The following is a 25,037-nucleotide window of genomic DNA, read 5'->3' as shown; positions in this document are numbered from 1 at the left end:
GATCCATAGTCATACATAACCCCCCTGCATAGTCTTCTGCATTGTTTTCATTAACATGCAACGGTGGCGCTACTCCTTTGTCGCAGTGATGGGCACATTGAACTCCTTAAATATAATACTATTATAATAGATCTAGTCCTGCATGTTTCTTGCCGGCTTGCTAGTATGCTGGCGGCCGCAGTAGCGGGAGGCTTTGTATTTTATGTCATAAATTATGGTATTAGTCTTGAGGACCATGTTTCACTTTTATCTGTTGGCTTTTGCATGAGTGATGGTTGCATGCACGGTATATTTACTACTTATTATGTTTCGTTATTGGCCTTGCCAACAAAAATACACAGCGATAAAATCAACACAATGTATTTTTTAGTAGAGATTTTACGGCGCTCGCAACTGCATAAGGTCATATATTGAGTGCACACAATGTACGTAATTAGTAGCCTAAGGTGGGCTTCGTGTGACATTTGACATGTTGCAATGAGAGTAGGCCTACAGTTTACTTTGCTTTTACGTTAATTTTTCAATGATAGTTCAAGTATATTTTACATCCCCTGGTGCATATTTTTAAACATATTTCAGCCCTCGAATTTTTACTACCATTGTTATTGGTCTAAAATGTTTTTAGGTCTTTATTAATTCATAGGCCTTCATAGCAAATTTATTATTAAGCATAGGCTACCGAAAAAAGGTCCGCTTCCTGCTGATTTTGCTATATAATGTGCGTGCTAGACTGTAATTTGTAATAATTAATAGTGCATGCTTAATCAGAACTTTTCCAGAAACAAATTTTAATGTTTGTGTTTAGGCAGGCCACGTAGATGACAGCCTATACTCTGATTCCAACTCCTGTCCTAGGCCCCATTAGTTGGCCTATTATAATTAATATTAGTCCTGGTCTGGATCTGTCTCTATGACGAAGTAATTACAACTAAGTCTAAAGTATTTTAATATCAATCTTAAAGTCACTTCTCCGGGCTTGGAGTTTATTTTTACTTTGGTATGAAAGAAGAGTGTCCACCCCTAATATGATCTGTATGCCTACCGTTTAGAAAATCAAATCAGTGACTTAATACAGCAACGTTAAGAATTATGTTTAGTTCGTTTCACCTGTTCCAATGCTGACCATAAATTAGGCCAGGCTAAAGTTTAAATTTTCATTTTATAATATTGAATATTATGAATAGATAGGCCTTGAGAGTCTAACCATATCCCTTGTAATCACCCCACAAGTTTTTCACTTTTGTGCCTGTAATCCCTGAGACTTTGTCTTTGCCCACTCCATCCTCAAATACCCCATATTATGGAGCCTTAATGTAACCTCCTTGAAATACCCCCAAATAAATTGAGATCAATTCAACAGAATCTATTTTGAACAGGAAAAACAATAAAACAGCAATTTTTATGACTAATATTATTATAAAAGAATTTTGGGGGGCTAGAAACATCATACACATTTAATTTATTATCTCTTGCAATAAAATGAGAACAGAATTTAATGAAATCATAAATCTCATGGGGTTAAAATGAAACATGAAAATGCCCCTATCTCCTAATAAGCCTCCATCCAGTTCCTTCTGATGTTCAATTAGCCATCCCCCTTCCCCATCTTCCCACTTCCCTCTCAATCCCTTGGGCGCACATAGGGCCTACACTCACTCACAGCACTTTAAACTTAAACAAATGAAACAGAAAGGAGTATTAAATGCTTTGAAATTATGGCCCTAGTTATATTTTGTGTAAATTTGTTGCTTCCCCAGCATCTTGTTTCTTTTTATAAAACTATGACCTGCCATAAAAGAATCATCATTATTTGTAGACATCTAGGATATTATATGCACTTGTCTTTATATGTCAGCATATATGCTATAAACTGATTTATTGCATGGCTGCATTCAGCGTTTCTTCTGAATTGGTTCCTTGGATGAAAAAGTCTTTAAAATTCGTCTGCATGTGCTGAGCATAATTAATTCTTGTGACGAATGCATGGTCGACGGAATGTTAGCTATTTTATAGAGCAGCAGTCATTGTTGACCAAAGTTCCAAAGGCCTGTGATAAACATAAAGTGTAGGCATTGTTTAAATGCTGGTTTGGGTTCACTGTGTCTTCCACTGGGTCCACACCTTGTTTGTTTGACATTTTTGTATCGCAAATACTTCTGCCTCACTCAAGTCCAGTATTTTTAAAAAAGTATCTTTAAAATTTGAAATATAGTAGATAAGCAAGCAGTGCATATGCAAATAAATAACTTAGGCTACATTCATGAATGCATACATTGTGACAGTAACAGCCTTTTTTCATTTTTTTAGTGAAGAAAAATGAAGCATAGCTGTAGCAATTTCTTTTTAAAAAATTCTTAATTCTCTTCCTGCTTGATTCTAAATACTTTGGCCTTTGTGCATTAAATGGTTTTAAAAAAAGAAGCCTCAGTCAAGCTTGCTCTTAATTTTTTATGCTTCCCTTGGGGAATTCTTCTTGTTTGGAAATAAATATGTTTCAAGCAAAGCAAATTGTGGTTCTCCATTTTAACACTAGATTAGATGTATAGATGTATAGACTTATAAATTACAGATTGAGTATGCAAAATTATAACTGAGAGAATAAAACATTGAATTTGATTTTCATCATGTTATTGTTTTTCTCTTTGGTCAGGTTTCAGCAACAACCCACCAATACCTGGAGATTACGAAGCCACACTTGTCGTAGAGGAAGACACTCCTATAGGTAAAAGATCATATTTTTTTAGATTAGGCTTACTGTGTATGTAGGTTTCATACTTTCAGTTCTATCTAAATTCATTGCTTTTAAACATTACATTTGAGCGTCAAAAAAGTACAATGCTCTCAATTTGGTGCGTGAAATTATCATGTGCAGTTTTAGAATGGGTTTTCTTTCAATCTTTTGAATAGCAAGGCATAATAATATTTTATCATATAAAACATCATTTTCTCTTATTCTCACTTAATCATGAGAAATTTGATATTTTAAGAGTAGGCCCAAGTTATTCCATTTCAATTCAAGTTATCTCTCTTGTCTTCAATATAAGTTTTTTGCAATGTCCTGTTCTGTTTTATGCATAACTGATATAACTTCTGGAACGATATGGTTCATTCTTTTTTTCTTTTCCTTCTATAGGCGATGTGATTGGGAACATCACTGCCTCAGATGACGATGGTCAGCCACTGACATTTAAAACTTCGACTCCAGACACGACACAACTCGTTGAACTGAGCAGTCCTCGAGATGTCCCTGGCATTCCAAGGACTAAAGTAGTCGACATCATCTTAAAGTCTGTTCTAGACAGGGATTTTGTAAGTCTTGAAAGCAAGGATGGTCATCCCCTATTTTTTTGGTGTTTAAGAAGTTTTTGTTTATTTTGGAGCAAGTGAAAAACCTCGAAGACATTTTTTGAAAACCTAAGTTCGGTAGACTATGCTCCTGTTTGAGAACTCTGAATCTTCATTAGAGTTTTTTTATCTTTGTGACTAGATCCAATGAATTACTGCATTTATCAAACAGTTCACATCGGTGTCTGTTGTGAGGATGTCCACCATTTCATGTTAAAGATGCGACTTTGCTTCCTGAGTTTGGAAGTCTTATTTTGTCAAGTCTTCTGTCTTTCTGCTGAGATGTTGTGTCCCACTCAGTCTGGGTTGGCTCTGACAGACAGGGTAGATAGAAGCAGCCCATGTCCTATTTTGTTTTTTAACTTCACATTTCATGTGTTGTAAGTGCTAGAAAGTGAATTTTATTTTCCATTTGTAAGTGCTCTTCCCTCCTGTATTTCAGTGCCTGGGCTTTCTGTTCTTTTTTGAGAAGTAGGCACAGTTCGTTAACTGGTCAACAACGGCTGAGCCGGTCACTTTAGTCAGCATAGTGGACAAGAGATTGGCTGCTGACAATTGTTCTTATTAGTAAATGCAAATTCATATTTATCAACATTAAAATAGTACTTTCCCTATAAAAATACCTTGAAAGAGACAAAATGGGCCTGCCGATGTGATGTCGCACCACAGAAACTCGTTCCTAAACCTCAGAATATCTCACTGGCTCACAGTGATGTTGTTACCAGCTGTGCTGTCACGATGCGCACCTTCGTATCACACGCTCAGTGACGACGTCATCCAGCTCGACGACGAATTGAACAGTTTTCCCTCAGAGGAAAAGAGCCCGAATGAAGATCTCCTTTTATGCCAATTTTGCTCTTCTGTAGCTTTCAAAGGATGAGACTGTCTTTAATAGTACATCTTATAATTTCAGTAGCAATATTCATCATTAAACCTGTCTCTAGTCACTTTCAGTTAACATGTACATGTACTGTCATGATGACTTAAAAATCTTTGAGGGGGGGGGGGGGTGTCAGAGGAAGACCAAGGGGGGTTGAAGGTTGAGGTAGGGTGGGGGTGGGAGGAGGAGATCAATATAATTGATAACCGTTCAGTTCCACAAAGCACAAGCCGCCACTGTTGAGAGGTTTCCCTTTCTTCTTGTATCCTTTGAAAGCAGCAACATTTTTCATAACTAAATCAATCAAGTATAAATGTGACTTTATAATATATGGATTCCAAAAGTATTTTGTTCCTTCACAATGCTGATTATATACTATGTTATTATGGTTCAATTTAGATTTTGTAAAATAATCTACAGAGTTTTAGACTTCATTTCACATGATAAATTTTTTGTTATATAACATTCATACCTAGATGCACTGTCACTGCTAACACATTTTGTATCTGGTTGCTTGGGGTACAGTGTAGAAGAATGGCATTTGAGGTCCTTGAAATGTAATAAGACTTTCATCTTCTGATCTTCAGGCACCTACCCAGCGGAGGCTCTACTTTTCAGTGTCTGATGGCGAAAGTTCAGTAAGTCACTCTTAGGGTCTCCCCAAAGGTTTCTCCTCTCACTTTAATAAGGGAATCTTGTTTTCTATTTAAAGGTTGAGTTTTTGTTTAATCTGCCAGATTTTTAAAGTACAAACACATATTAGTGTTTTTGTGGCTACCATAAGACCACTCGATTGTTCTTTTATTTTCTCAGTCCATGTGTAAACTCTTTCTGTTTACTTGTGTTTTGACTGCACTGTTTATAGACCATTGTGTCGATATTCTGTCCTCAACTGTCACAAGCAATTTCTTTTGTAAACAGTTTTTAAGTTCCATCATGCTCTGTTCTCAAATGTAAAGTGGTTATGTCCTTGTCACATAGAATCAAATTCAAATGTCTTTATTTCAGGTTCCATTATGGATCACACTTTTCATCAAAGATGTCAACGATGTTGCTCCGCAGTTTGTAAATTTGCCATACGAAGTCACCATAAAAGAAGTAAGGAACTTATTCAAAGATAGTTTGTCCTAATCAGGCTCAATGACTAAAGGAATGAACAGGACTAAATATGTTCCATTTTGTTCTGCTCATATAGTTGACGTGACCAGTACAAGAACACTGACTTGACTCTGTAGATAGAAATGTATATGTTGTCAAGAAACTAAAGAGAACAATGAAAGAAGCTTTATTAGATAAAATATGAGCTTTAGATATGGTCTGCATTATTATCAATAGGATTATTTGGGTGGGTTTATGCTCATTTGTGAGGCAGCGTGGTGGAATCAGGCTCTCGTCAAAGTAATCAAAGTGAAGAAACTTGCATTTTTCCGCTGGTTTGTGAATTTTTATCAAATTTTTGTTTTTTGGCACAACACCTATCATGCCCATTAAAGAACTCATTTCTGTGTGGATTTTTCTGAAAAACATTGATTAAATGCATAAAAAATGTAAATCTTCAGTTACCACGGACTCTTAAGCTAAGGAAATAGCTAATCTTTGGCGCCATTTTCTCACTAATTTTACCTCTGAAAACAGGTGACCAACACCTCCGTCTTTTGCAAATATCTTGACTTGTATTCAAGATAAATGAATATTTTTTGCATCCAAATAAAGAGAAGTGAACAAGCTTTAAGATGATACCAAACTCTACATGCCCAAAAATTGACGAGAGCCCGATTCCACCATGCTGCCTCACATTTATATTAAAAAATTGTATTTAACACTTTGCAGTCACACAGCCAGCAGTACAAAATACCCTATCTGGTCACCCAGCCAGAAGAGTGACTGCAACGGACCATTCGGGCGTGATGCAGAACTGTGCCAGGTGACCGTAACGGATAATTTTCACAGGTGTATTATTGCGGCAAGTGACTGCAAATTGTTAAATAAATGGAATACTTTGTAAAAGTGGGTAAATCAGGTGAGATTTATAAAATTATATGTTTGTTAAAAGACTTATTGTGCCACATTTGTTCTTTCCATAGGACACACTACCTGGAACAGTCATTTTTTCTGGTGTGTCTGCCAAAGATCCAGACAATGGTCGAGGAGCATCATATACTATGGAGGTAAGAGTTATTCTATATTACCAGGTTTGTAAAACTTCGGACTATTGACCTAACTTCCGAGGTGACCTTCTGGCTGGTGCAAGGGGCTTACTCTTTCCTTCAATTTTTTCCCTCTCCACTACAGCTTCAGGGGAATCTCAGCAACTGTAGCAACTACCGAGGAATCACTCGTCTCTCAATACCAAGTAAGGTCTCCAATAGAATCATCCTTGAGAGAATCAAGTCTGCAATGGATCCAAGACTTCGGGATAAACAGGCTTGTTTTCAGAAAAATCGGTCAACCACGAACCAGATTGCTACACTGAGGATCATAGTGGAACTGTCCTTAAAGTGGAACTCCCAGTTGATCATCAACTTTCTTGACTATCAGAAGACCTTTGACAGTATAGACCGAGCAACTCTTTGGAAGATACTGAGACATAACGGAATCCCACAAAAGTTGGTTAACCTCATAAAGAGCATGTACAAAGGGACAAGTTGCAGGGTTGTACTTTATGGCCAGCTCACTGACAACTTTGACATCAAGACCAGTTTGAGACAGGGATATTTACTATCACCTTTCCTCTTTATCTTGGCAATCGACTGGCTGATGAAGGAAACCACCAGAGGACACAGAAACGGCATATAGTGGACCCCATGGACACAGTTGGACGATTGGACTTTGCAGATAACTTGACGCTTCTGTCACACACTCAGGAACAGATGCAAGCAAACACCACAATTTTGAACAGCCTATCAGAGTCTGTTAAATTGAGGATCCACCCCGGAAAGTCAAAAGTCCTAAGGATAGATGCACTACGAAAGGAGCAGGTCACAATTGAGGAAAATGCACTAGAAGACGTTGAATACTTCTGCTATCTTAGGAATATAATTGACAGAGAGTGAGGAACAGGCACTGAAATAAAGTGCAACATTGGCACAGACTGCATTTATTTCTTTGAACAGGATTTGGAGGACCAGAGATATTTCACTATGAACAAAGCTGAGGATTTTCTACTCAAATGTGGAGTCAGTCTTGTATTGATGTGAGACATGGAACGCATCTCAGATGTGCTTAAAGAGTATCCAGGATTTCTTGAATAAGTGTCTGAGGAAGTTACTGAGGATCAAATGGATTGACAGGATCACCAAAGAGGAAGTATTTAGAAAAATGAGACACTGCCCAGTTAGAGATCAGGTGGGAAGAAAGCGTTGGCGATGGATTGGACACACTTTCAGGAAGTCAAGCAGCTGCATAACAAGAAAAGTGTTAGATTGGAACCCACAGGGTAAAAGATCAAGGGTAAGACGTCGGGGAACCTCGAGATGAGTCACGGAAATGGATATACAGAAAAGTGGGAAGACATGGAGTGACATCAAGTGACTAGCCCAGGATAGGGAAAGGTGGATAATGTTTGTTCGTGGCCTATATCCTGATCCAAGATGAGAAAGGCTATGATGACTACAGCTTCAGCTTACACTACTAATTTCATAAAGGGACTGATAATTTTACTGAAAGACCAAGAGTCTAAGAACTTTTCCAAAATTCAATTTTTCTTCTGTTAACATTAGTGTTTATAGAGGACCTCCTAATTTATTGTCCATCTCCAGTAGGTCTGAGCCAAATGGGAGAATTTATCGAAAGTGCCTTTCACAAGTGCACAAAGTCAGACCAGACTAAGCCTCAAGCCCTTGAACCTGTGATCTCATGATTGTGAGTCCAGAAGCCTAAACACTGGACTATTAACATTTTCATTTTCTGTCAAGACAGAAGAAGGACAACTCTCAAAGGATAACTAACTTCCTTAGTGATCTTGTGGTTTCTGGAGACAAAAGGTTATTATGTACATGGGGACACAGTTACGTAGCTCAACAGGTATGGTTTTTTGCCTGGCAACCCAAAGGTCAGGAGTTCTATTCCCACCAATGTCAGTATTTTAATCATGTTTTCTAAACCCCATGATTTGAGGGCAGGTAGGATTGAGTGGTTATTCTTTTCAGATGAGGACAAACAATTTTGGAGGTCTTGTTTGGAAATGTGCATGTTAAAGATCCTGTGACAGTTCAAAAATTGAAAAGTGTAGGCCCTTTCTAGCTGCTGTCTGGGCAAAATTCAAAGTTCATTTTTACCCAAAACTGAAGTTACTCTAGTCAGTATAAATATTAAGAGCATATGTTTGCCTGTCAGACAACGGTTATGATTTTATAAATTTTATGTAGATAAAATAGTCATGTACGTAAAATCAACTGCACAGTGAGATGAAGCTCATACAGTCAGTTACTTCCTTAGATCTAGCAATGGTATGAGAAGAAGAAAGAAGATTATGCTCACTACTTTTTGTCTTCCATTGATTGAATCACTTTTCTCAATTATTTTCCACTGTTCTCCTGGATCTACTCTAACCACTCTAAGCAATGTTGTTTTAAGGTTTTGTGTAACATTTATGACTGAACCTTTTTTTTTTTTTACAGTTTTTTCTTTTTGAAAAAAAAAAAAAGATATGGCATTCTAATGTCAACAGGAGTATAATATTCATGTTCACTAAATTATACATTTTTATTTACTTTTTTTCAGTCAGATGCCCAGGTGAGTATATTATGTCAGTTTTCGTAATGCAACTCCACAATAATTTTTCTAACGTAGTTCTGTCCTCTGTTTGACATAAAAATAATTTTGTTGGAAAAATTCTGCCCCACCACCTCCTCCCCTCTCCCCCCAACCTCCCCCCCCCCCCCCCCCCCCCAACAATTTTTTTTTTTTAAAGAAAGAGGTACAGAGATATGAAAGAAAATGAAAAACACATGAGAGCCTTTTCTTTCAAACTTCTAATCTTGAGTATAGCTCATCTTCTTGATCAGCCTTTCTCTCTTCGTGCAGAAGTATAGGCAACCAACAAGATCTCTCCTTATTTTTCTGTCTTGTGCTTTTGTCTCCATCTTTGTCCAGCTGTATACCATCTCCTTTTTATCTAAATCTTTAGCAATTCATTATGAAAAAAAAAACAATTTTAGATATTAATAGAATATTATTCTACGAAAATCACCATTGTTCAAACTTTGATTCATTACCCAAGCATCTTATTTTCCATTTTCCTGTCCGTTTTTGTGCTGGATTGAATTCAATACTTTATCATGATAGGCCTATATTTTCCTGAACAAATGTCTTATCATGCAAGACTCTTAATTTTCTCATTAAGTTTTTCTTTTAAAAAGATCTTTTGTGGAGAGGCCTACTAGTATGGTTATGTTGTGAAAAGACTTTCTCGGCTCTGTTTGAACATTTTTATTAGTTGTTGCTAAAATGGGCACTCAGGCTGATTCATGTCCACTCTGATATTATGCAAAATTGCGAACATTTAGCAGAAAGAGCTGTACAGTACTTTTTAGTATACTTCGTTATGAAAAAAGAAAGCTGTACCCGAACAATGTGTTTTTTAAAGATATGTGTGTGTGCCTAGAGAAAGGTACCAAAAGTCGCCAGAGACCATTTTGAGCTACAGGCTGGTAATGACATAAAAATCACTTTTTTGACAAAAATGTGTTTCCAATAAAAAGAAATGATAGTTCTACCTTTTTTTATACAATGTCTTAAAAGAGGTTTTATTGATTTGATTTCTAAATATTTTTTTGGGAATAATTTTGAGACTTATCATATTTTTTAAAGAGATAATGAAAACTGCTTTTAGAAGGTGTTAAAATATATTCTTGAAGCATGTTTTCTCTTCCTTGCTATGTTTTACCATTGAATTCTAATCTTGATATTGATGTCAACTGAATGCCAATTGGAAATGAATTTTCAGAAACAATTGAATCATAATTTTTTTCAAGTTTGAATGTTTCCTAAACCTGAAAGCTAATTTTCTTAAAATTAGATCTTTGTACCATACCTTACAAAAAATGCAATATCTAAAAAAAAAACTACTTAAGAAATCTGAAAAATTCAAACACCACTGTGTTAGGCATTGAATTTCCTACAAGTTACAACCCTTAAGGGCTGATGGGGCACCTGAGGTCTATTTTGGTTATTACAAGGCTTAGAGGGTCCATATTTGCTGTGGGACATGGTGTGTTATTGGGGATTTGAAATCAATAGTTCAAAAAGTGTATTGTGAATCGGTTGCTATGGAAACGGTGGCCACATTAGATTTTGTATACCTTTTTCAATCCCATCTTATTTCCTTATTTATAAACCGATTCACTTCTAATTTGGCATGCCAACAGTAAATATGTAGCTCTTAAATTTGGCCTGTTGAATTTTTTATGTATACTTTTGTTTTTATTTAATGACACTTACAATTGGGACGTTGCAAAAAAAGTGAAAAAAAAATGGAAAATGCATGCTTTCTAAGCCATAACTAAAAAAAACTACTCCATGAATAAAAAATTGAAAAAGCCAAAATTTAAAACTTGTTGTTGGTATTCTGTGAAAGTTACATTGAAATTGAACAAGAAACAGAGCAGCAAAATGGGATAATGTGTGAAAAAATAGAATTGTGAGAAAACAGCCGATACGGGTAAGAAAAGGCTAGAAATCATGTGCTTTTGCAGAAAATCCTGAGAAAAACCCCCCAGCTTTAGGGTGTTGCAAGGCTTACATACGTTTCTGGATATTGTTCAGGAAATGTCCAGGTATTATAATATGTAATAAACCCAATTTGCAAAATTTGACCCCAAAACACGATTTCTAGTTGCCCCACCAGCCCTTAACTCAAAATGGTCAAAATCCGACTTTTGGTACCTTCCTTTAGGCACACACACATAATATGTGCGAAGATCAAAGGGGTAAAAGGGCAGTTGTCCATTCTTTCTACGGGTCATATGGACTACGAATGCTGTGTGTTCCCAGTAGTGCTGTTTAAAATCTTTCACCAGCTTGTGATTAAGGCTCTTTTTGATAAAAATGTTTTTGATAGGCAAAGTAGAGCAAAACAAGCTAAAGAGCTATAGATCAGAGAAGACAATAATGAGTATGGAAGACTGTGACTACTACCCTTTTTCTCCTATAGTCTTCATAGTGATTTCTCCCATTCTCTGAACATTTTATGTGGCTCTTGTAGAGTGGGGTATCTTAAATTAGTGCATGATTTATTTTTCTTTCCCAGGCTGCTGATATTGAGTACTTAAGAACCTTTGAGATCAAGCCATATAATGGCAACATCTCCTTGCTGCTGCCTTTAGACTATGAAAAACATAGTTATTACCAGTTTAAAATCACGGCAGAGGTAGGTTTTTTGTTTTGCCCTTGTGTGCATGCGCGGGTGCATACGTGCATGCGTACGTGCCTGCATACATAAGTGTGCATTTGTGCAATTGGTGTGCGTGTGTGATTTCATCTATATAAGTATTTGAGTATTATATGTATGTGTGTAAGAGTGCTTGTGTGTATTAATATGTGTGTGTTCTTCTATGTTCTAGTGGCAAATTTTGTAAATAACATTTATTACTTTTCTGTGATTATATCTGAGTTTTGTTGTTAAGTGTTCTAAAGGTTGTTTTAACAGTTTAGACTTACATAATAAAGTTACAAGGTACTAATTCATTCCTAATTCCTAACTTTTCTTTGTATCTGCTGTCATTTGAAATATGAATTTTTTTTCTATGTAGGAGGAGCTGCTTGTATCAGCTTCTTTGAATTGTATTTTTTTGGTGTGGAAAACTCCTTTCAACTACATTTTTCTCCTTTTATACTCTGTCCACAGGATGAAGGTGGTCTGAAGGCTGAGCCTGCTGGTTTTGTTGTGTATGTTCTAGATGTTCAAGACAGTCCACCTACTTTTGTGAACTTGCCTTACAGCACAGAGATTGACGAGGATAAAGCAAAGGTTGATTTGCTTATTTTTAAAGAGTGCTTTCATGTGAACTGACCCCTTGTCTCTGTTGCATTAATATTATTCTTTTTCAGAAGATATAGAATTAAAGTTAAGTAATCTATGATTATTTTCTCGTACTATTATATTATCCAGTTGATTAACTCTTTATCTCCGAGGAGGGTAAAGCCACTAAGATGGGGCGCTTTTGGTATGAAGTCAAAAAATAACATATTCGTTAATAAATTGGTCATTAAATCAAATGAAGTGAACCTATTTTGATAGTTCTTAATCTTATGAATGAATACCTGGTAAAAGCGAGACCTGTTTATGGAAATCTGCGAACAGTATTTTGACATCAAAGTTGTCATAAAGGTATGTGCCCGAGCTGCTGCCAGTGACTTACCGTCACGGCGGTTCCGACTGTGAGTCGCTTGGAGTGGCTTGCCGGAGATAAGGAGTTAAAATGACTTTATTTTTTCGCTTTAAGAAACCTATTCTAGTAATTAATGCTTTTTAGTCTGTTCATTATCTTTTTGTTTTAAACATTTCAATTGTTTAATTGCCTTATGTCAGAAATCCTCTCAATACTTTTGATTTTTCTTGGGTTTTACCTTTTTCCAAACAAATGCTTCTCTTTTTTGGTTAGATTCTTGAGGCTGTTTTTATTGTATGCTGTCTTGTCCTACATAGCTTAGATTTTGATAGCTTTTCTTATCTGACTAAAGTTCAGAGCATGATGTATTTTAATGAACTCAGTTTGATTAGATTTTTATAGCATCTGTTTCTTCTTAATCTACGTCGGTCACACAGGGTGCGTCCGTTCAACAAGTTGTGGCTGTGGATGGAGACAGTGGCATTCCAAATGACATCACTTACAGTTTTGTTAGTGGTATGTATGAAAGTTAATAGAAATTCCCAAATTGCAACAATTCAATTGTAACATTTTAATCGAAATATTGACCTAAACCAAGTCGTGCTGTGAATTGGTGTGAATGCAACCAACTTGGTTTTCATGTGCTCATATAACCTCATGCAGTTGAGAGCGCCGTAAAACTCTTACTAAACTAAAAGCAACAATTCAAACAAATGTGTCTTTCTACCAATGTTTGTTTTTAATCTAGGAATAGAATTACTGAAGTTATACATGTGAGGCATCGTGGTGAAATCAGGCACTTGTCCAAATAATGAAATCAAAGAAACTGGCTTTTTTCTGGTCTTTGGGAAAATTTGGTCGAATTTTCTTTTATTAGTTCAGCACTTTTTATACCCATTTAAAAACACATGTCGGTGTGGATGTTACTAAAAAAACATTGATTAACTCTTTATTTCTGAGGGAGGTAAACCCGGGGCCCTTTTTAGTAGGCCTACTAAATCTAAAAGTGACAAAAACGTCACCAATGATAGTACATAACAAAATGGGCCACTCAGCCAAAAAAGTGTCCGCAGGAAGTATGCTCTTTGCTTCAGATGGCGCTGCAGTCTGTTTTGAAGATCTCTTTCGTTTTTCCAGAAAAAGAATAGGAATAGCACCTCCTTGCGTGCGCAGATCGACTGCTGTTCATCAGCAGTTCGGGTACGTTCAGTGCGGAGTTTTAGTTTTTTAAAATTTTAATGACCTCTCGCCTTTCACTCTAAAGTCAAATTAAACAAAGAAAACCATCACCTTTTCCTCCGGAAGAGGTTTTTTGTCAGCGTAACCATTTTAAAAAAGCGTTCTTCCGAAATTTATCCCAAAACTTGCTAGTTTCACTTTGATTTTTTAAAACTCAAGTAGGGTAACTCTGTTCGCAAAGAGTGCGCTTTTGTGAAGAGGGCGCCACCAAATTTTGAGGACACTTTTTTAATTGGCTCAAAGAGAGAAGTGGCCCATCTTGTTATGTACTATCATTGACGTCACTAAATGGATCATTAAGTAAAAACTAGTGAATCTATATTATGATGGTACTTCATCTGATGAATGTACTTCAAGTAAAGGAGACCTGTTTTAGGCAATTGCTGAAAAGTAATTTGGTGTAGAATTCGTCGTAAAGGAATGTGCCTGAGCCGTGCCCTGTCAGCGGCTCACTGGCACAGCAGTTCCGACTGTGAGCAGCTGGGAGAGGCTTGCCGGAGATAAAGAGTTAAACGCACAAAAATGTAAATTTCAAGTTTCCAAGATCTCTCAATCAATGGAAGTCATCAAACTTTGACAGCGATTTTTATGCTAATTTTTCTTCAGAAACCAAGTGACCCTACCTCCTTCAATCTCATATATCTTGACTGGGGGTTGGGGTGGGGGGTGGGGGTGGGGGGGCTCTTGTGAATAAGAAGCACAGTGTTGGCCTCTCATTCAATAGGTCCCAGGTTCGAAACATGACACTGACAGAAAATGTTCTTCTCTGAAATGTTCTTCTTTCTCCTCCTTTCCTGCTCTCTGACCATGCTCTGTCATCTGCTTTTGTCTTCACTTTCTACCTCCTCCCCCTGCCATCCTCGATGCCTCCTCTGGGCTCCTGACCCTTTCTGCTTCCTATTTACTGCTATTCCTTGATTCCTTCTTACTGCTGTCTTTCAGCCACACTCCTGATCTTAGTGTAAGTAAGATTCAAGAACAATCCTTTTCGAAGAAGGGCAAAAAAATCTCAGAGCTCCTGTGTCCAAGTTGCACATGTTTAAGATCTGTGACAGTCCAGAATACATAAGAGTTGGCTTTGGCTGAAACCCGGGCAAAATTCAAAATGAATCCCTACTAAACTGAAAGTGCTTAAGTGTTCCGTCCGCTCATATGACTTTATGCAGTTGTGAGCGCTGTGAAATATTTGCCATAGAAAAAAAAAAAATTACCGAGATAGATGGGTAATATTTACCTCAAAAGTTATATAAACAAGCTTTAAGGGGATAACAATAGCTCCACATGTCCAAAAATTGATGAGTGCCTAATTCCACTGGGTCATGAGATATATGTCTCTTGCAAAGTAGGCCCGTACTGGAGATTATGTTTTCTGGAAATTTGAAACATGTCTGACTTTTATAGCCTTTCTTGTTTCAATAAGGGCTGGCTTGGATTGCTTACGAGAACTGAAAAGATGAAATGTGCAGTAATGGTGGTAAATAATGTGCCTAAAAGTTTAATGTTTTTGATTCTTGAACTTATTGCACTCCTTTGTACTACTTGGTAAGCAAGTGGGTAGTCAAGACATTTATATAGTCACAGGTGCCAAGGATTCAAAGAAACAGGATTTTTTGGTTTGAATCATCTGTCAAAATTTAGTGATGTTTGTTGTTTATGACTGAAGTAGATTTGACACTGCTCTGTGTATTCCTAATTTCTGTTGTCTTTGTGTTTTTCACAACCATTGCTAGCATAGTAAAACAGGGCAGCTATTGTTCTGTTTTGAGATACAGTATCACTCAAAATAATTCTTTTTTGCAGGTGAATATGCAAACTTCGACATAGACTCCACTACGGGAGTTATTAGCATCAAGGAAACGTTGAACAGAGACTCGGAAACAATGAGAAACACGGGAGGAGTGTATGCCATGATAGTGCAGGTCGGTTTTCATCGATCATGTTGTATGTCGTTCATCATTTTAGCTATACTTTTCCTACTATCATGTCCACTTATAATGAGAAACCCCCCATCCCCCCAAAAACACACACACACACATTGAAAGTATTTTCAGTATGGCATGTCTGTGAAAATTTACAGAATTTGTTAATTCAAATGCAATATAAGTTTCATCCCCTATAGTGGTAGAGTATTTGAATTTTTGCCTTGTAAAGAGAATACCTCACACCTCACAAATCATAAAGCTCATGTTTGTAGTATCACTTATTCATAAGTCATTTTAAAGATTTTCATTGCAACTTTGTAAGTTTGAAGTGGATTCTTTTGAAATTAAAGATTAGAATCTTAAGGAGGAAATAAGGTTTAAATTTTCACATTGAAATATCAAAAGAAACTAGTTTTCCTGAGAATAAGTTCAACAATATATTGGCTTGAAAGTTACCAATGATTGGCTGATTTAGAAGGTTCAAACCAGGTATAAATTTATCTGCATAAGTGAATGTTATATCCATATAATATACCATAAGTTACCTAATTTATGTGAAAGAAGTGTAAAATTCAAACTCCGTTGTCCAGGCTGCAGAGATTGTGCCCCCAGAGCAAGTGAACAATGGAGAAACCACTGCAACGACCTTGGTTACAATCACTGTACGAGATGTCAATGACAACGCCCCGACATTCTCTCAGAACAACTACAAAGCAACTATTTTAGAAAACATGCAACAAAATGTTCCCGTTGGATTTGAAGGGAACATCATGCGAGTTTCTGATATCGATCAGGTACTGTTTTGACTAGTGTTTCTTAATGGTTTAAAATTGTATGCCTGCAATTGGAAAGTTTACAGTCTCAAAGCAACATATAAAATAGTGAGTGGCCAACATTTTGTTTTTGTGGACCATACAATCACAGATGTTATTGAAGCTCTTGAATTACTGGCTTCTTTCAGTCAGTGCCAACTTGAAGATTCTTGTCACCTTTCTTGGCCACAGGACCTGTAGAGTGAGTAGATAGTGTTGGGGGACTGTTGTTTCCTTTTGTTCACTTTGTCACAAATACTGTGCTATGCTGGTTTTTGAAAAAAAATAGGTATTTGCCGGGTTGCAGTGTCGGCAAAAGTTCATTTGAAAAATAGGTTGAAGTAGAGCTGTCAGCGTGTCAATGTATCAGTTTTTTAATAGAATTCTACTTAAAGATTGTTTCTGTGCAGATTCATGGGTTGTGAAAAAGATTAATGATGATCACTGTTATTAATTAAAAAATTGTGAGGCAGCATGGTGAAGTCAGGCATTCGTCAAAATAATGAAAGTTGAGAAATTGGCATTTTTCTGAAGGATTTTTTTTTTTCTAAATTTTTTTTTTGGCTCAACACCTTTTTTGTCCCTTAAAGAATACATTTCTGTGTGGATTTTACCGAAAATTGTTGATTAAAAGCAGAAAAGTTAATTATATAAATTTTCTGTTTCAACGGACTCTCAAGCTTAGTAAATAACTCAACTTTGGCAGCCATTTTCTCGCTAAATTTACCTCTGAAACTAGGCAACCCCAACCTCCTTCAATGGCCAATATCTCGACTTGTATCCAGAATAAATGGATATTTCTTTCATCAAAAGAAAGGTAAATGGACAGGCCTTAAAATAATACCTACAGCTCCATATGTCCCAAAATTGATGAGCGCCTGATTCCACCATGTCGTGACACAATTATATTGACCATTTCTTCAAGCATAAATTGACTTGCCATATTCTACTTTCAGGGCACCAACAGTCATTTCTCGGTCACATTCCAAAAAGGAGGTGAGCCTTTTGATGACTTTTCACCACAACCCCAAGAAATTTACTCTGAGTCATCTGTATTTATACGTGTCAACAATTCAACGGCCCTTGACTATGAGAAAAATCAGAGAGTCATTTTTGAGGTGAGACAAGACCATTTTTGTGTTCTCTGTTTTTTCTTTTGAGATTGAGAATAAATATCTAAGTGTGGTGTGAGATGTTTCTGTCTATTCCACAGATATAACATAGTTTCACTGAGCTCATTTGAGCATTGCCTTGTCAGGGTTGATGGTCAGCTAATGTCATGTAACAGATAACAATATCATTTGTAAAAGTTTATTGGAGCTTCTGAGATTTATTTATTTTTTGGGAATTATATTACATATGGACTTTTTTTTGATGATTTTGAACTACAGTGTGACGGGAAGAGCATCATTTAGGAAAACGAAAAATAATTGGTCATCGAATCAAAAGTGATGAAATATTAATAATGCTAAAGTGCTTGTTTACAGTCATGTATCTTCTTGAAGGTGCTCATGGCTTTGCAATGACTCCTTTGGCTAGCTATGCTCTTCCTGTTGGTTTTTTTAAATAATCTCAAGTGTGTGGAAAGGGGGAGAAGGGGGAGGGAGGCGTCTCACAGTATTGCATCCTGTTGGGCTCATAGCACTATCATTCATGTATTTCTCTATATCAATTTCCAAGTACCCATTTGCATCTGGGTGAACTGAGAAAGTAGAGTGTGAAGTACCTTTCCAAATGATGTATTGTGTCCTTAACAATACAGGCAAGAAATCAAACTCACTACTATTTAACTACTAGCCTTGGATGATGGTGGTGGTAGTTTGTTTGTATTATATATGGAAAGGGAAAATGGCTTTTCTCACCCGTGATGCTTCAAAAGGAGTGGGCTTTGTCAGCTCCCTTTTCAGTGACAAGCTATTTACTACATTCAATGCAAATTTCACCTTCTAAAAGTGAAGTTCTTTTCAAAAACAATTTGATTTGCACATGTATCAGATTTTTTTTAAAGGTCCCAGCCATTCATATCTTGTGTGATGATGAACAGGTTGTAGCCAGGGAGCTAGACACTGTTGAGAAGAGATCGTCGACAGCCACTGTCACTATTGAGATCGAGGACATGAACGACAATGCTCCAGAATTTTCATCCTCAAATTATACGTTGGATGTGGAAGAGAACACTGTTCCTGGTACATCTGTAGCTGTTTACACTGTAAGTGATGAGACTTATGTGTTATCATCATCATCATCATCATCATCATCATCATCATCATCATCATCATCATCATCATCATCATCATCATCACCATCATAATCATCATCATCATTGTTGAAAACAAGTAAAATTAAGAAGGGATGAGAGATGTGAAGTTTAGATAAATGGAATTTTTGGGATGATAAAGAAGAAGCTAAACACAAGCTTACAATAAGATTGATCTAATTAGTGGTCGATAAGAAATATAGCATCATTACCTTTATAATCATTATCATCTGTGTCATTATTTTAAAACAACCTTTATCTAAACAACTGGAATTTTTAAATATTCTTTAACACTTTGCAGTCACTTGGTGCAATAATCAGTTCCGGTCACCTGGTGCAGTTCTGCGCCAGGCTAGAGAAGTCCATTGTAGTTGTAGTCGCTCTCCTGTCTGGGTGACGGGTATTTTGTACTGCTGGCTTCTCGACTGCAAAGTGTTAAAGTTCTTTCTCAGTGTAACCTTGTCTTGTTTTACTTTCCAGGCTACGGATCTGGATTCTGGCAGCTTTGGAGAGATCAAGTATTCTCTTCGTGGTGGAAATGGAAGGTATGGTTTGCTTCGATTTTTTAAATGGTTTTGTTTACTCCAGACAGTAGTGTTTACTAGCTATGGATTAAATGTTTAATTTGCTACCTTAACGTTTGGACCTTTATATTTTGTTTCTGCAGATTCAGCATAGAGGAGAATACAGGCATCTTAAGGGTCACAGGTAATGTAGACAGGGAGGAGAACCAAGAGTTTTACCTGACCGTTGAGGCACAGGATGGTGGCGGCTTACGGACACCAGCTGAGATTGCTGTGACCGTTCTGGACAAAAATGACAATGAGCCAGTGTTTAAGAGAGATGACTATGACGGGATTATACGAGAGGGGGATGTGGACTTTGTCAGGCCATTGAAAGTGGAGGTTTGTGACCAACAAGCGGTGATTTTTCAGTAATTTGGGAAATTTTGTAAATATTTGTTTGAGTTGTTCTTGACTTTTGGTCTTTTGGATAACACTTGTTCTTGTGTATATATATGTTATGTGAGTTAAATTACCGTCCATGTCTCATATCTCTTTAGGTGCAAATAACGCCTTCAAAATTATATGCCTTATTATAAGTTGATTGTATTTTTATTCCTCAATGTATGGGCCAATTGGTCTTGTTATTGTCTTTTTTTACCTATTTTTCTGCCCTGGAAATGCCTGTCTTTTGTTCTATGGTATATTATTGAGCCTTGCTTGTCTGCAGGGTTTTCAAGGATCTCTGCCTACCTGGTTTAAAAGAAAATCCCTTAACAGTGTAGGTGTTTTCTCCACACCCCCATCAACACAATTTAGATAATTTAGGAGGCTGGCTTCAACTCCGTCAGTGCCAACCCGAGCTTAAGGGTTACAACGTCTCAGCAGAAAGACGAAGATACTCAACAAAAAAAATTTTCACTTGGGAATCAAGTTCAAGTCTTCTGTGTGTGACAGTGAAGTGCCTGATTGATACACCACAGATGTCGGTTGCCTTGCCCAGTCCTTTGAGAGATTGGGTATTAAATTAGGAGGTCCCATCTCTCAAGTCTCTTTTCTGCTCTACTTACAGTGTGAGAATACAAGATAATTGTACTGCACTGTTTTACTTTTTCTCAGCTCCTTTATTTGTTAATCAACATTCTTTGTTTCAAGTTTTGTCTTCTGTGTGAGCATGTTCTTGTGTGTAGCTACTTGTCACTGTCCTTGCTGAAGGCTATATTCTTTTGTGTGAAATATACGATAAGTCATGAGATCTTTATGCCTGTGATTGACATTAAAGTTTAAAAGGAGAATGAAAGTCAATTTAATGGTGGATGTAGAATTGAATAATCTGTAAGCGATGTTCTTTATATAAATTGATAACTTTATATCAATTGATATACGCTCATGTTCTTGCAAGGTCTTATTAATTCACAAACAAAGTGTTGTAAATTGTTTATGCTAAATTTTTTTTTCTTGTTCTCCTTCAGGCTATTGACAATGATGCAAGTAACACTCCCAACAGCCTTGTGTCGTACCAAATTGTCAACGCACCTCCTGGCCTCTCCGAGAACTTCACTATTGACAGCTCTACAGGAGAAATCACTCTTACAGATCCTCTGGATTATGAGACTTTAGATCCTGCCTTGAATGGGAAAGTGACCCTGACGGTAGAGGCATATGATGCAGGGGACCCTGTGAGGTCTTCTCAAGTCTTTGTCAATATCACCGTTGAGGTAACATTATGGTTGCCGGGTGTTGGGAAATTTACTAGCATCATGTGCCCCTTATGGGGATTGCTATTTTGTGATATCAGAGCATCATTTCCTTTTACAACATCGCTCTTAGATTGTTTTTTCCTGTAATTTGAACGCCTAATTTGCCTTGGATAAACAGAATTAAAGATTTTGGTCCAATATATTTCACAAAGCGGTGGAATCAGGCACTTGTCACTTTAGGGGCTGGTGGAGTTTTGGTATCATCTTAAAGTATGTTCTTGTTTTACATTCGATGAAAAAATTACCCATCTATCTTGAACAGAAGTCATGATATTTCCGATTGAAGAAGGTAGGGGTCACCTGGTTTTAAAGGTAAAATTTTCGAGAAAATGACCATCAAAGTTTTGTAGCTTCCAAAGCTTAAGAGTCCGTTGGAACAGAAAGTTTAGATTTTTTTGTTGCTTTGCATTTTTCAGTAAAATCCACAAGAAATATGTTTTTTTAATAAACATAAAGCGTGTGCTACCTAAACAAAAATTCAATAAAGCCACCACACCGACGGAAAAATGCCGCTTTTTTCAATTTCATTATTTTGACAAGTGCCTGATTTCACCACAATGCTTCACATATTTTTCCCTTTTTTATATTCATGGTCTCGTCTGTTTATACCTCTTACATCATAACCCATTATCAACCCACTTTACAGATGGAAGGTTGGTGAACTTTTGTCCTTTCTTTTTGTCCTAGTTATTACCCAAGTTTAGGAAACATTTTGCGCTTTGCTTTTAATTTTCCATTTGTGCTTTAAAGAATGAAGTACCGAGTATCTTTGAGAAACTGTGAATTGCTGGCATTGTTTGGAAACAAGCATTTAAAATTTCTAACATGTTTTCAATTTTGCTATTGTATTTTTTGTGATAATGTTCTTTTGTTAATCAATATACTTTGTTACACTAATGGTTGAGGAAATAACAAAATAAAAGAATGGAGTTTATGAGTGAACATTTTGTTGTTGTTTAGTTTCATAAGATGATAAGCCAACTTTAATGTTTTCCTATTTATTTTCTTCACAGGATGAGAATGACTTTAGGCCACAGTTCTCAGAAAAAAATTATACCACTGATATTCCCGAGAACTCTGATGAAGGTATGGGCTTCTACACTACAAAGAATTATAGATATGAATTCTATTTTAATTTTCCAATACCATGACAGTCACAGGTCAGACATAAACTTATGTATTCAAGGCGGAGAGCGCACAAGTTTAGTAGACTATAAACACAAGCATGTTTACAAGTAGCTCAAAGTCATGAAATTTTAGCTTTGAAAGTTTTTTTTTAAATTCAGTTTTTCTTCATTAGCAGAATAATTCTCCTTCTCATGTGAACACTTCTACTCGTATGTTGTTTCACTTCCCTTTGCCCCCTCACTAAAGGAACTGCAACTGCCTGCATTCCCATTACAAGTGGTGTGTTTCATGACAAAGTGGTTAAGTATCTGGCACAAAAGTCAGAGCTCATTATAATTTCGGGAGCAGATGAAAAGAGTATAATATCATATTTATTAACAGCAGGACCAAAACACTAACATATCTGAGACATCACCTGTGCTCTTCTTATCCATGTCAGTGAATACTTTTTAACTATTTATTTATTCTGTTGTTATAAAATAGTGATTTCTTTGAAAGACAATTTTCCTAGTTTTCAAGTCTTCTGGGGTTTTTCGTTGTTGTAGCCTAGTACATTTCAGAGTATCAAGAAAATGTGATTTTTCTTTTGCCTGCTGTTATTGATTCTGGTTTATATGTTACATGGTGGAATGGTATGTTAAGCAGGATCCGGTAATTTGGTCTTGTCTCATCAGGTTTTGTTGTCAAAACTGTCACTGCAACAGACTTGGATGGTACCAGTCCTAATAATGATTTTATCTACCGCATTGAGAGTGGAGCCTTTGACAAGTTCCGGATTGATTTTAAGACTGGTGCGGTGGAGGTGGAGAAGAGGGCTGACTTAGACCGGGAGAGTAAAGGAGAATACACGTTGAGCATCTCTGCCATTGACAGAGGCACGCCACCATTGACTGGTCGTTGCATTCTTACGGTAAGAGTTTTACCCACATTTTAAGAATTTTGTGTTTACAAAATTTTCTAGGGGGAAAAGTGGTTGTCTAAGACAGGTGGACATCATGGTCGGTGTCATTATTTTTTTTAAATTGTAAAGTGGAAAGTGGTCATTTTTATAATAAGTGATTGTCTTGCATAGGAGAAGACAATCAATAATGTACATCCTGCAAAGGCTGCATGATATGTATCTGAAGTACAAGAACTGGATTAAATGAGCTTAATAAACCTCTTCTTTTTGCCTGCCTTGAATTTGTATCATTATGTCTCACTTGCACTGAAACTGGAAATTTATGTTATTTTAAAGAATATTAATTGAGTTTTGTCCTAATAAAAGTAGTTTTACTGTTCCTGTTCCTGCAACGTAACCTCTGGGTGTCATTTTTAAAATTCTTTTTGATTTTCTTTTCAGATTCGCTTGAACGATATCAATGATGAAACACCAGTATTTGATATGGAGACGGCAAGTACTGAAATCCCAGAGAACACAGCTGTGGGCTCCACATTCTACACATTCGGAGCCAGTGACCCAGATTTAGAAAGCAACTTAGAGTATCATCTCGGAGAGGTATCAGCTTTCAGTGGGGAAAAAGGAAGCAAGCCATTAAATGTTACTGCCACTGGGGTCAAGGTTTGTTTTGATTGTCAACATTTATTTATTTGTTTCATTATCACATTTCAGATAATAATTGATATTGTTTTTGTCGCCTTTCCCATTTGTCACTTAATGTGGCAATCCTAATGTACTTGCCATAGTGAGGTAGGATGGTGGACTGAAAAGACTCATAACATCTACCGGTAGCTGAATTTTGTACAAGGGCCATTGAAAATGCCCTCTTTTGATAGGTTTATTAGAAATCTGTAGGTGTTTTTAAATGAACGTATGTGTTCCAGTTTTTGTGTAATAATGATCTAAAACCTAAATTGTCCCAATTTAATTCCCCCTATTTTGTTTTTCATTGTACAAATCAAGCCAGAATGATGCTTTTCATCAAAATCAAAATATATTGAAAGAAGATGAGAGAAAAGAAATTTCTTTGACTTTTTCTTTTCACAGACATATTTTGGCATTGGTCTCAACACTGGGAAAGTGTTTGTCCGGAACGAGCTGGATCGGGAAACAGCTGAAAGGATCATCTTGGAAATTGTTGTGGAAGATAAGAATGCTCAGGAAGGAGAACAAACAGCTACAGGTATCGTCCTGTAATAGAACCTGCATCGGTTTGAGTTCCAGTTTGAAGAACTAATTACAGCACCATACTCTTCGTGTACAGAAATGCACCACTACGATAGGGGGTTCAAGAAGTCTTTGGTCTAAATATGAAGGAATAAACATAGACCTTTGTAACTTAGCACAAATACTATTATTTCTCTACATAGTCACCATGCAGCACATTTCGATCCCTTTGACCTTTAAAGGTCCTTGGGAGGAAAATGGTCTAGAATCTGCCCCTAACTAGTCTTCAACAGCTTCAATGGCGTCCTCATTGTCAGGGAAACAACATCCTTTGGGTGATTATTTTTAGATTAGGAAACAGGAAAAAATCTGAGGGGGCTAGGTCTGGTGAATAAACTGGCTGTGACAGGATTTCAAAGCCGCACTGTTCTGCTGTCTGGACTACTTGCTGTTTCCTGTGAGCAGGGGCATTGTCATGCAGTAAGAGGACCCTGCTGCGGAGTTTTCCACGTCTTTTTCTTACAAATCCAGACAGCAATTGTATCAGCAAATCCAAGTAGTAGTCTTCTGTGACTGTTTTTCCATTTTCCAGGAAGTCGGTCATGATGATACCTTCATAATCCCAGTTACACAACAGCATGACCTTTCCACTTGACAGTGTTACCTTTGCCTTCTTTGGTGTGGGAGAAGAAGGGGTTTTCCATTGCATGGAGGACATTTTTTGTACTGTGTCAAAATGATAAATCCATGTTTC

At 36.8% G+C, this 25,037-nt stretch overlaps 1 protein-coding gene across 1 annotated transcript in view; it reads left to right on the top strand.

Moving 5' to 3' along the window:
• LOC101864602 (cadherin-23) overlaps positions 1-25,037 on the top strand; it is a gene marked incomplete in the record, with an annotated part of 96,643 nt that overhangs the window by 40,909 nt on the left and 30,697 nt on the right. The window contains 20 exon segments of the mRNA XM_035968692.1: positions 2,651-2,722; positions 3,134-3,309; positions 4,813-4,863; positions 5,234-5,323; positions 6,310-6,393; positions 8,948-8,959; positions 11,475-11,594; positions 12,072-12,194; positions 12,993-13,071; positions 15,595-15,713; positions 16,307-16,510; positions 17,485-17,646; positions 18,573-18,737; positions 19,266-19,330; positions 19,453-19,690; positions 20,761-21,006; positions 22,062-22,134; positions 22,851-23,086; positions 23,519-23,737; positions 24,164-24,299. Of these exon segments, the coding sequence (XP_035824585.1) occupies positions 2,651-2,722; positions 3,134-3,309; positions 4,813-4,863; positions 5,234-5,323; positions 6,310-6,393; positions 8,948-8,959; positions 11,475-11,594; positions 12,072-12,194; positions 12,993-13,071; positions 15,595-15,713; positions 16,307-16,510; positions 17,485-17,646; positions 18,573-18,737; positions 19,266-19,330; positions 19,453-19,690; positions 20,761-21,006; positions 22,062-22,134; positions 22,851-23,086; positions 23,519-23,737; positions 24,164-24,299 (2,670 nt within the window).

Source organism: Aplysia californica, unplaced genomic scaffold (genome assembly GCF_000002075.1).
Source record: "Aplysia californica isolate F4 #8 unplaced genomic scaffold, AplCal3.0 scaffold00076, whole genome shotgun sequence".
Classification (NCBI taxonomy): domain Eukaryota; kingdom Metazoa; phylum Mollusca; class Gastropoda; order Aplysiida; family Aplysiidae; genus Aplysia; species Aplysia californica.
This window is presented reverse-complemented; position numbering and strand designations above follow the sequence as displayed.